General features: G+C 40.2%; 1 protein-coding gene across 1 annotated transcript; it reads right to left on the reverse strand.

Moving 5' to 3' along the window:
• Nucleotides 1-821: 821 nt before the first annotated feature.
• Nucleotides 822-2009, reverse strand: RBMXL2 (RBMX like 2). Its single transcript, XM_052653245.1, has one exon. The coding sequence runs from the start codon at nucleotides 2007-2009 to the stop codon at nucleotides 822-824; it is 1188 nt and encodes a 395-aa protein (XP_052509205.1).
• Nucleotides 2010-12051: the final 10042 nt, after the last annotated feature.

Below are 12051 nucleotides of genomic sequence, written 5' to 3' on the forward strand. Positions count from 1 at the left end.
AAATCCACCAACGGAATATTTTCTATTTGTTTCTTAATAATTTGGTGGTGAAAATGAATGGTATTGATTTTAAGAGGGGTGGTCTGCAGCTTTGTGGTTGGCTGACCAAATCTTTAATATAGTATTCCATCCTAGTTCAACACAAGAATGGTATTTTGGGGAGCAAGGGAATAGGAAATTCTGCAGATTTCAAAGTATGAAAAAAGGCAAAATATGCCCCGCAATTTCCTTTTTTGAGACTTGTGAATAGAACTTTCTTTCTTTATATATACTGACATAAGCAGTTTCTGTTGTTGCTGTCAGTTGTTTGCTTTTTAATACAGGTAAGAGATTTAGTTTGAAAGACACCTTGAAATCTCAGGAGTAGCACACACCAATCCCTCCCACTCAACCCCACCCCCACCCCCACGCTCCAATCTAGTTGGATTGAACGTAAAGAATGGTCCAATTTTCCATCTTAGGTGAGAAGATCTTTGTAAAAGATCTTAGAACTTTTGGCCTCATTTATCAGGAAAATTTAGAAGGAAGAAAGCCTTTAGGAGAATTTCTACTTGGAAACATAAGACGACTAGTAAGCAGGTTCAAATCGTATGCTTTTAAATGAGCTTGTTGAAAGAAACGTTAACAATTCCAGAACGAGTTTAAACTTTTTCCTCTCAAATGCACACACACAAAAATAATCATGGAGAAGTTAACAGGAAACTCTTAAAAAGTGAAAAACAATTCTTCCTTGCACTAGTCCTTGGGTAGTTACCACAGAACAGGCTCTTCTTCTCTGGAACTTCTTTGAAACCTGGTTTTGGTCCCAAGGTTTGTTGGTCTTAGTATCTGCTCCGGCCTCCTCCTCCTCTCTCCGAGCGGCTCCCCAGACGGCCTCCGCCTCGGGGGACCTTACGGCCCGACCGGCTGTAAGACTCGCGCGGGGGCGGGCACCCCCTCTCCACAGACTGCGGCAGCCCGCGATCCGCCCTGCCTACCCGGTCGCGGCCCCCCGAGTAGCGCTCGCTCCGGCCCCCAGCATAACCGTCGCGGCCGCCGCCATAGGCGTCGGGCGAGCAGCCGCGGTACTCCTCGTAGCGGCCGCCGCCGCCACCGTAAGATGGCGGGGGCCCACGCGCGGGGGCGGCGCTGCGCGGGTCCCCGTAGCTCTCGAAGGGATCTCGGTAGGAGCCTCCGCTCGGGTGATCCGCGTAGTCGCGGTCGCGCCCCCCGTAGCCGTCTCGGTCGCCGTAGCCTCTCGATGGACACTCATCCCGGGCGCTGGAGTGGCCGTAGTCGCGGTAGGTATACTCTCTGGGCGAGGGGGCAAAATCCCGGGCGTCGCGGGCGCTCGGGTAGTCGCGGCTGGAGTAGCCGTCTCGGGGAGAGTAGCCCCCCTCCCGGGAACCCAGGTAGGGATCCCGGCGCGGGGGCGGCGGCTCTCGGCGCGGCGGGCCCTCATAGCCGTCTCGCCCTCGCGCGGCCGGGGCCCGCCCGCGCATTCCACCACCGCCGCCGCTGCGAGCCGGGCCCGACGGCGCGGCCCTCTTGGGGGGCGGGCCGGCCCGCCGCGGTGGTGGCGGCCCGCGCTTCATGGGTAGCGGGGCCCGGGAGGGCCGCAGGTCGAAGTCGCCCGCGTAGCCGCCGTCATCCGCAGGCCCTCCGCGGGACGGGGGGCGCCGCGGACCGCCGCCGCGGGCCCCGCGCAGGCCCCTCGAGCGGCCCCGGCTGCGGGACAGGGGTGGGCCCCGCCGGCCGCTCTCGAAAGCCGGTTTGGTGGCCTGGGCCACCTTGATGGCCTTACCATCCAGGGACTTGCCGTTCATGTCTCTCACGGCGGCCTTGGCGTCTGCCGGACTTTCGAAGGTGATGAACGCGAAGCCCCTGGACTTGTTGGTTTCTCGATCTTTCATCAACAGCACCTCGGAGATGTGGCCATACTTGCCAAACGCAGCCTCGAGGGATTTCTCGTCAGTTTCGTGGTTGAGTCCTCCAATGAAGAGCTTCCCCGGGCGATCCGCTTCCACCATGTCTGCCGGTCGGGTGGTCGGTCAGTGGCGGTGTGTGGCGGCGTGTGGCGAAGGCGAGCAGTCGTCGTGCCTTCTGAGCCCGCTGGTCGAGGGCGGCTCCTACTGGTCGGGCGCCGCGTCGTCGCGAAACCCCGGAACCGCAGTTCTCGCCCCCCGCTGCGCAGGCGGAACGCTCCGGTTTGCGCCTCTCTGATCTGGTTCCCTCAGCGTGCTAGGCTCTTGCTGGTTGTGATTGGTTGATAGTGCCGGGGCCGTAGTTCCCCGTCGAAGAAGACTGACGGTTTTGTAACTTTTTTTCCAGTCGTTAAACTTCGGCTGATTAACCTATCCTTGGCTTAAATTCTTTTGATACACTTTAATGAGAAGAATTTTAATGCATTCCAATCCAAGTTACCCAAACCACATTCAAACAAAAATTAACAGAAAAATGGAATAAGAACAATTTTAAAGTTTTTAAATGAATTTTGTACATAAAATGTATTAAGAATAAGATATTTTGCATTGCCAAGGGGCAAGAGAGAACTTGGTAAGTGGAAGGTTCCCTGGTAGAATAGGAAGGAGAGGGAGTCATTCTTTGGATGCATTTTCTTCCGTTTTTCAGCCTTCAAAGAACTCGTAGTTGCGTAGTATTAAAGCTGTCCTTTCAGGTAAGTATTGAACAGAAAGTCACCTCAGGGACAAAGTAAAGGCAAATGTGAAAGCACGTAGACACCTGTCAAAGTAGTACCTAAGCGAGCATAGACCACTAAAGGCTTTACCTCTTAATCTTGAGAGAAGAGGCACACCTCAGGAAAACAAAACATTCTGGGTTCATTCAAACGAATTACACAATTCAAATTTGTTCCTTATGATATCCTCTAAATGGAAGTAAGCGTGAAGAGTAAATTAGTGAACTCTCTTTACCTGAGAGGAAATGGTCTAAAACCACTTTTTTATTTTATACTATATTGATTGTGTGTGAATAATGCTACATTTGTTTATTGCAATAGCATTTAATCTTGAAAAGGGTAGTAAAAGGCATTTTTGTGATGCTTCTGATTTTAATAAGGGCTCTTTTAAGGTTTTGTGATTTTTTTTTTTTAGCATGCATGAATGGAAGTGAAAGTTTAAATGCATCACATCAGTTTACAGTAACAATTTTTATTATTTAATATATAATTTTAGTATATTCACTATTAATATATTTCTGAAGTAAACTTACTTGTTTGGGAGGTATTCGTTTTAAAATATATTAACGAATTTTGTTTGTTCATACTTAGAAATTTTACATTTCCAAGCATAAAGGGTCTTAGCCAATAATTTTCTTTCCCATACCTAGCTGAGGAGATTTTTGCCCAAATTTCTCTTAGATTTTCAGTCTAGAGAATTTTTTAAAATTTCTTCTTGACTTAGTTTTTGTAAGATATACTTTTTTCTAAAGTTACCATTTTTGTTCATCTTGAAAATTTATTTTTCCAGTAGCCATGTCCTGTTTTGCTTTCTCTCTTTTATGTGATCAGTCTTGCCAGAAGTTTATCTTTTGAAAGAACTAGCGTTTTTCTTTGCTCATCCTCTCTTTTGATTTTATTTGCTGCTATTGTCTTTTTCACCTTCTTTTCATATTCTTTGGATTTGCAATCTGTATTATTTTCATTCTGGATTTTTAGATAAGGTACTTAGTCCATTAAGAGTTTTAAAGAAACGTTTCTTCTAATTGTTGTATCTAAATTTAAATTTTATTCTCTACTACTAGTTAACAGCATGCCCTAAACTGTGATACATGGTATTTTCATTGTTGTTCAGTTCCTAACATTTTCTCATTTTCTTTATTTCTTGACTCATGAATTATAAAGAACATGTTTTTAAAATTTACAAACATACGGATATTTTTAGTGTTATTTTAACATGTTCTATATGATATCCATACATTGGTGTTGGCTGAAACTTGCATGAGTGCCTGTGTGTGTCTAATATGCTTGAGAGGAAAGTATATTCTCTAAATATTAAGGTCTAGTTCTTTCCTTGTATAGTGATGTTTAAGTCTTTCCTATTCTATCTTACTTTTTGATAGTGTTGTCAATCACTGAGAATTGTTTTAAAATCCCATAATTGTGGATTTGTTAATTTTTCTTTATGTTTGTATCTACTTTGCCTCATGTAATTTAAAGTTATATTCTTGAATACATAAAGATTGAGAATTGCTATGTGTTTCTGGTGAATGACTTCATTATGTAATGATCCTCATTATTCATATCTTTTATCTTAATTTGTTTTGTCTGATACTTGATGTAGCTCAATATTTTTCAAATTTTTTTTCTGCCAGCTTATTGTGTGTTGTCTCTTAACCACTTCTTTCTTGCCTCTTTGTTCCATCCTTCTTGCCCTCTCTTGTTATCATGATTTCATTTTATTCCTTTCTTTTTTCTCTAATAATATGAAAGAAGTTATGTCTTCTATTTCTATTCTTAGAATGATTACATTTAATGTTTTTATTGAGGGCTAACATAAATACAAAATTTACAAGTTTATTTATAAAATATTAAATTTAATGCTTGATTAATTTTATGTATGTGTACATCCATGTAAACATGGATGATGTATATCAAGATTTATAATATATTGGTCTCCATAATGGTTGTTCACCCCTAATGGTTCCCTCCTGCCTTTCAAAACAATATGTTCCTCTCAGAGATAACCAGTTTCCTGATATATCAATGATAATTTAGTTTTTATTATTTTTAGACTTTACATAAATGGAATAAAAATAGAATGAACTCATCTGTGTCTGGCTTATGGCACTCAGTATATTTTTGAGATTCATCCATGTATCGCACACACCAGGAGTTGTCTGCACTTTTGTTAGATTTTTTTAGTCACTGTATGACTATACTGATTTGATTTTTTCTGTTTTTCTGTTGATTGACATAGGGACTTGCTGGGGAGTGATTCCTATTTTTCTCCCATTCTCACAATGCCCTTTCTGCATATAATCAGTCCCTGATCCCACAGTACATCCAGAACCCATTCACTTATTTATGCATTGTTGTCACCTTCATACAAACTACCTAGGTCCTTTGGACATTTTAAAATGTCAGTGGTCCCAAAGGTCTGTCTGGGACTCCTTCACAAGAGTCTCAAGCTCCTTGTCAAGTATCAAAACCCACTGGTGATCCATAACTGGAGCTGCAATTAGATTGAGAGAATATAGAAATGTAGGGTTGATAGAATTTAAGAGGAGGTTTGGATGAGAAATGGAATTTTTAAACAGGCTTTACATCAAGTGATTGGGTTTCTTTGTCTCTTTTATCTGAATGGATTATGTGGGTGGAAATTATGTCTGACTGAGGAATGTTTCCCCTACCTAGTACTGTAAATTGCCCTTCGAGAAGTGTCAGTCAGACATGCTAAATGGGAGCAAACAAGATTGCCTGAGCCCAAGTGATGTGACAATAAGAGATTACTTTCCAAAATATACAAATAATTCATACAGCTTAATAGCTACACACACACACACACACACACACACACACACACACACACGGCCTAAAAAGACATTTCTCCAAAGAAGAAATACAGATATCCAACAGGCACATGAAAAGATGTGCAACATCACTAATTATTAGAGAAATGCAAATAAAAACTATCATGAGGTCCCACCTCACCTCAGAAAAATAGCCATCTTCAAAAATTCTACAAATAATAAATGCTGGAGAGGGTGTGAAGAAAAGGGAACCCTCCTACCCTGTTGGTGGGAATATAAGTTGGTGCAGCCACTACAAAGAACAGTATAGAGGTTCCCTACTAAACTAAAAACAGAGTTACCGTATGATCCAGCCATCCCACTCCTGGGCATATATCCAGAGAAAATCTAAATTCAAAAAGATTCATGGACCTCGATATTTACAGCAGCACTATTTACAATAGCCAAGACATGGAGGCAGTCTAAATGTCCATCAACAGATGAATATATATATATAATGGAATATTACTCCACCATAAAAAAGAATGAAATGCCATTTGCAACAACATGAATGAACCTAGGGATTATAATATTAAGTGAAGTCAATCAGAGAAATACAAATATCATGTTATCTATGTGAAATCTAAAAAATTATATAGGTGAACTTATTTACATAGAAAATAAATATATGGTTATCAAAGGGGAAGGAGTAGAGATACATTTGGAATTTGGGATTAATACATACATACTACTATATATAAAATACTGTAGATAGGTAACAAGGACCTACTGTACAGTCAGGGAACCATATTCAGTATCTTGTACTAACTTATAATGGGAAAAAATCTGAAAAAGAATATATTATGTGTTTATCACCTTGCTGTACACCTGACACTAACACAGCACTGTAAATTAACTATACTTCAGTTAAAAAATGCTTTTAAGATTGCCCACATAGTATAGAATAAAACCTTGTGTGCTGGTATAAGTGAGTTCTCTGTACCATAGACTGATGAGTGTAAACTGTGGCTTACAGCAAAAGCCTGTGAACACCCCACAGTAATGACTCCTGGGACTTTGGACTAGAAAATTTCCATTTGAGGGGCAGCTACTAGCTTGCTCTTGGACATTAATTGAAATTGTCCTTATGACTGAAGGACATAAAATAATCTTACCACCTTGCATGCATTAGTATGGTTACTATCAAAAAAACAAACAAAAAAACAAAATAAATATTGGGGAGGATGTGGAAAGATTGGAACACTCGTGCACTAGTGGTGGGAATGTAAAATGGTGTAGCCCACTATGGGAAACAGTGTGGTGGCTTTTCAAAAAATTAAAAATAAAATTATCATATGATCCAGCTATCTAATTTGAGGTATGCATAAAAAAGAATTGAAAGCAGACTCTCATTTTATACCCATGTTCACAGCAACATTATTCACAGTGCCAAATGGTGGAAACAACTCAAGTGTCCATTGATAGATGGATAAACAAAATGTAGTATATATCTGCAGTGTAATATTATTCAGACTTAGAAGAACATGAAGACACCTGCTACAATATGCATGAACCTGGAGGACATTATGCTAAGAAAAATAAACCAGTCACAAAAAAGAAAAACACTGTATGATGATTCCACTTATAAAAGTTATCCTAGAATGGTCAAGTTCGTAGAAACAAAGTAGAAAAGTGGTTGTCAGAGGCTGGAGGGAATGAGAAATGAGGAGCTACTGTTTAATTGGTATAGAATTTCATTTCTGCCTGATGAAACATATCTAGGGGTTTGTTGCAGAACAATGTGAATATACTTAACACTACTGAACTGTACATTTTAAAATGATTAAGATGGTAAGCGCCATGTTATGTGTATTTAAGCACAACTAAAAAATCTGTAAATAAAAACTATAATAGTCTTAAAGCCTGAAGTATCAGTGATGTCTTAGGTAAGGTCAGAGAAGCATGCTAGGGGGAAGATAGTGCCTAGAAGAGTTCCATAATAAAATGGAAATGTTTGTATAGGTATACCCTTTTGGGGAAATGCAGAGAGCTACTCAGTGGATTCACAAGCAGGTGGACTCTTTCTCCCAGGACTGACTTTGGAAATGCATGAGGAGCTGTCAGAATCTATTCTGTGAACGGTGCCCTGTAAAGTTTTTCAGCTGACCAACAAAGAGTTGCTTGGTTTATGGATGGCAGTTCCAAGGTGAATGGATAGCATCCTGTTTGGAAGGTTATCACTGTGTTTATAGAAGGTAAAAACCAATCATTTCAACAGGACTTCTTGCTCCTCCTTTTGAGTAGGAGTCCAATGTAGTAATGGGAAAAAAAAAAAAAAAGTTTGGTGAACTCAATTATATGCTATTTTCCTAGCAACGACTGAAGAAATGAACAGTGATAGAAAGTCCCTATGTTTGATCTGACTCCTGGGTAATGGCCTGGTCTTAAGTGAATGGAAAGTTGGCCTATTAAAGAGATGCCTGTATGAGGCATTGCTGTATTGAAATTACTGAGACTTCAAGGGATGCATTATAGTAGATATGGTGATGCTCATAGGAAAAACCAACTTGCAGGTTCACAAGGTGGTTGGACCTGACCAGTGGATACCCTGGTATGCTTGCTTGAGGACGACACCTGGGTGCATGAAATGAATGGACATTGAGGGACTACAGCAAATAGAGATGGACCCAGTCTAGACATACTCCTCTTGCACCTCTGAAGCACAAAATGCCACTAAAAACTGCTTTGTTTGCCAACAAAATAGACAGAGCCTGCAGATGGATATGTTGCAGATACCTCAAAGGGGAAAAGACCATGAACATAGTGGCAAGTGAGTCAGATGCTGGGATCTAATGGGTCTTGATGAGAATAGATCCTGATTCTGACACAGACTTTGTTTACTCAGTGGTAGATGAGAATGCTCAGAGTACTATAAAAGAATAGTAACAGCAAATATTATACCAGCTTGGATCACAGAGTGACATTGCTTCAGACCAAGGTACATACTTTACAGCCCATAATGAAAAGAGATGGACAAAGATACCCTGCTCAGAGTAATAGTTTGATAGAGAATTGCAATGGGGAATTAAAGCATTATTGTCTGAGGGGTAGATACAGGCATGAAGAGCTGGTTTATACACCCTCATGAGTGTGTGCTCACACTCAACATGAGCAGGGCTAAGGGAGTATCCTGACTAGAGTCTCCCCTGACTAGAGTCACCTGCCTGATGGATCTGGGGTGGAGGAGAAAGCTAGCATGACTATATGGTTTAGTCAGTCCTGCCTATGTAGTGAAACCCCATCTAGAAACCCTAAAAAGGATTCAGGGAACTTCTGGGTTGGTGAACACATGGATGTGTTGGGAGGATCATGCACTTGGACGGGGCATGGAATTTCTGTGCATTCACTACCACCCCCTCCCTCGAATTTGCTCTTTATACCTCTTCATCTGGCTGTTCACTTGTATCATTTATAATACACTGGAATCCTAAGTATAGCACTTTCCTTAGTTCTGTCATACTAATGAATTATAGAACCAGGGGGATTGTGAATATTTGGAGGGGGGTTGTCTTTTAATGTTCCCTTTAATCTACATTTATATTATTTCAATGAATGATAATAAGTGTCCACTTTGGAGGATTTCATTTCTTTAGGAAAATGGCTTCACAGCCTCAGGATTTATTATGAGCGGTGAAACTGACCAAGCAGACAAAAGATCTGGGAACTAAAAGGGGTAATGCAAGAGGTCTCTGCCTCAAAGCGCTGTCCAGGGTTCTGCTTTCTCTGGTATGAAGACCAGAGTTGGCGTAGCTTCCAGGAATGCCCCTACCAGGCGCCCCGCCCCGTGCATAGTTCTGACAGCGCCAGAGTTAGGGACGAAGGCTGGCAGCCGCTGAGTTCCTGAACCTGACAAACCCTGTGCTCCTTGCAAGCCTGGCCAGGACCCTGTGAAAGCTAGGTCCGCAAGCAGCGCAGCACAACGCTTTCCTCTGAGCTGTTTCTTCCCCTCCCACTGCGCAGGATCCATAAGTGCCCCGGAACCACTGTCCTGACCCTGCCTTCCTTCCGAGTTTTCTCAGAGGACTTGGAGGGTAGATTCGCCTCACTTAGAGTAACCACCCTCAAAAGACTTTTGGACTCTGTGGGAGAGGGAGAGGGTGGGATGATTTGGGAGAATGGCATTGAAACATGTATACTATCATGTAAGAAACGTATTGCCAGTCTAGGTTGGATACAGGATGCTTGGGGCTGGTGCACTGGGATGACCCAGAGGGATGATATGGGGAAAGAGGTTGGGAGGCGGTGGGTTCAGGATTGGGAACTCATGTACACCCGTGGCGGATTCATGTCAATATATGGCAAAACCAATACAGTATTGTAAAGTGAAATAAAAAATAAATTAAAAAAAAAAAAGCCAACTGGAAACGCAGGGCGCTGGCCTCAGGAATAGAAATCTAGGCACTCCCGCCCGGATGTGAAGGCCACGATTCCAGAAACCCCCGGGGAAGTGCGCTCCCAATGGGTGTTAGCAGATATTCCCCTGCCAACAAGATCACCTACTTCACTGAGTTGCTGGGAAGTTGGGAAGGAATAGGGTATTTTTGCTTACATTCATTTATTGAGAACCCACCATATTAAAGACACAGTGCTATAGGCTAGCAATATTAATAGTGAACCAAAGAATCATGGTCCCCACCCTTACTGAGCTTACACTGGGGCGAGATGGAGGAAAAAATAATAAGGAAATCTGTCTCAGTGATAGGAAAGAAACATGATGCAGTGTTAGGAAAAGGGAAGAGGATGGTAATAAGATAGGGCTCAACCTGCAGGAAGAAGTGATACTTAAACTACAGTGAAGAGTGAAGACCAGAGTAGGCAGAGAGGATGAAGGACCAGTGGTGAAAAACTGGGAGGATTCAAGGTATTGGGAAGAAATTACAGTTGTTTAGTGAGAGGTTGGGATTAACATATACACACTACTATATATAAAATTGGTAATCAACAAGAACCTACTGAAGGAAACTTTATTCAATACTCTGTAATAACCTATATGAGAAAAGAATCTGAAAAGAATAGAGATATGTATAACTGAATCACTTTACTATTCATCTGAAACTAATGCATTATTAATCAACTATAATCCAATATAAAAATTAAAAATCTTTTTAATGTTTTTCATGATGGATATATAAATCCTTCTTCCTCAAATACTTTGTTAACCAGCATCTCACTGGTTCTCTTACTAATGAATTGATAATATTCTTTGATAAGGGTTCATTTCGCATTTGTATAAGAGCCATGATTTAAAATCCTTGAAAATTATTTCACTACATCACTGGATTCTCAATGAACCAATTAGAGTCTTTGGAAGACATTTAAAACTAAAGCAGGGAAATAAAAGAAATCTTTTCTCCTTGGTTGCTAAGCTGAAAGCATGTGAGCTCAAAGCTGCCTGTGACATATCTCTACTACATTTACCCATTGCCATAGCCCCAAAATATCTAAAGGAAATTTTTAAAGAATTCTAAGAAAAAAAGAAAAATTTTCCATTAAAAGAGTTAAAGAAAATGTTCTCAATAATTTATAGTCTGAGCAGCAAAAATTATTATAAAATGATTTGAACTGAATAATTAAAAAGCTTGATTTAAGGGGTATATATACATACATACACAGTCATGGGAAAACACATTCTTTTCAAGCTCATGTAGAAAACCGATTATATACTAGGCCTTGAATTATATCTTAACTAATTTCAAAAAATGTTTTTATATAGAACACATTATTTGAACTCTATTAGGTTAAAAGCAATAACAAAAAGGTAACTTTAAAAATGCCTAAGTTTGAAAATTTATAAGCACACTTCTATGTGACATGTGGGTTACAGAAAAATAAATTCATGTAAATAAAAATATTTGGATATGAATGCTAATGAAAATAGTTCATATTCTGGATAGAGTTGAAGGGTATTATGCTTAGTGAAAGAAGTCAGACAGAAAAATAAATATTATATGATATCACTTATATATGAAATCTAGAAAATAAAACTAGTGAATATAACAAAAAAGAAAGAGACTCATAGACACAGAGAACAAACTAGTGGTTACCAGGAGGGAGAGAAAAGAGGGAGGGGCAATATAGGGGCAGGGGATTAAGAGATACAAACTGCTATGTATAAAATAAGCTACAAGGATATACTATACAACACAGGGAATATAGACAATACTTTATAATAGCTATGAATATATAAACTTTAAAAATGGTGAATTACGATATTGTACACTTGAAACTTATATAATGTTGTAAATCAACTCTACTCCAGTAAAGACTCCATGGTCAATGATGGGAATTCAATTAAAATGCAAATAGAAGGAAATTTATAGTCTTAATGCTTATAATAAAAGATAAGGTTGGAAATCAGTAAGAATCTAATGTAAGTTAGCATACTAACAAAGCAAATTCAAAGATAATAGAAATAAAATAAGAATTTACAATACAAATCTATAAAAAGAAAACAGACAAAATGTAAAGAATCAAATATAACATTTGTTTTGACCACCCTATTTGATTCTTTCGCTATCGTATTTGGCTCGTTAACTATACTAT

The sequence above is a fragment of the Budorcas taxicolor genome, chromosome 15 (assembly GCF_023091745.1).
Source record: "Budorcas taxicolor isolate Tak-1 chromosome 15, Takin1.1, whole genome shotgun sequence".
In the NCBI taxonomy this organism is placed as follows: Eukaryota; Metazoa; Chordata; class Mammalia; order Artiodactyla; family Bovidae; genus Budorcas; species Budorcas taxicolor.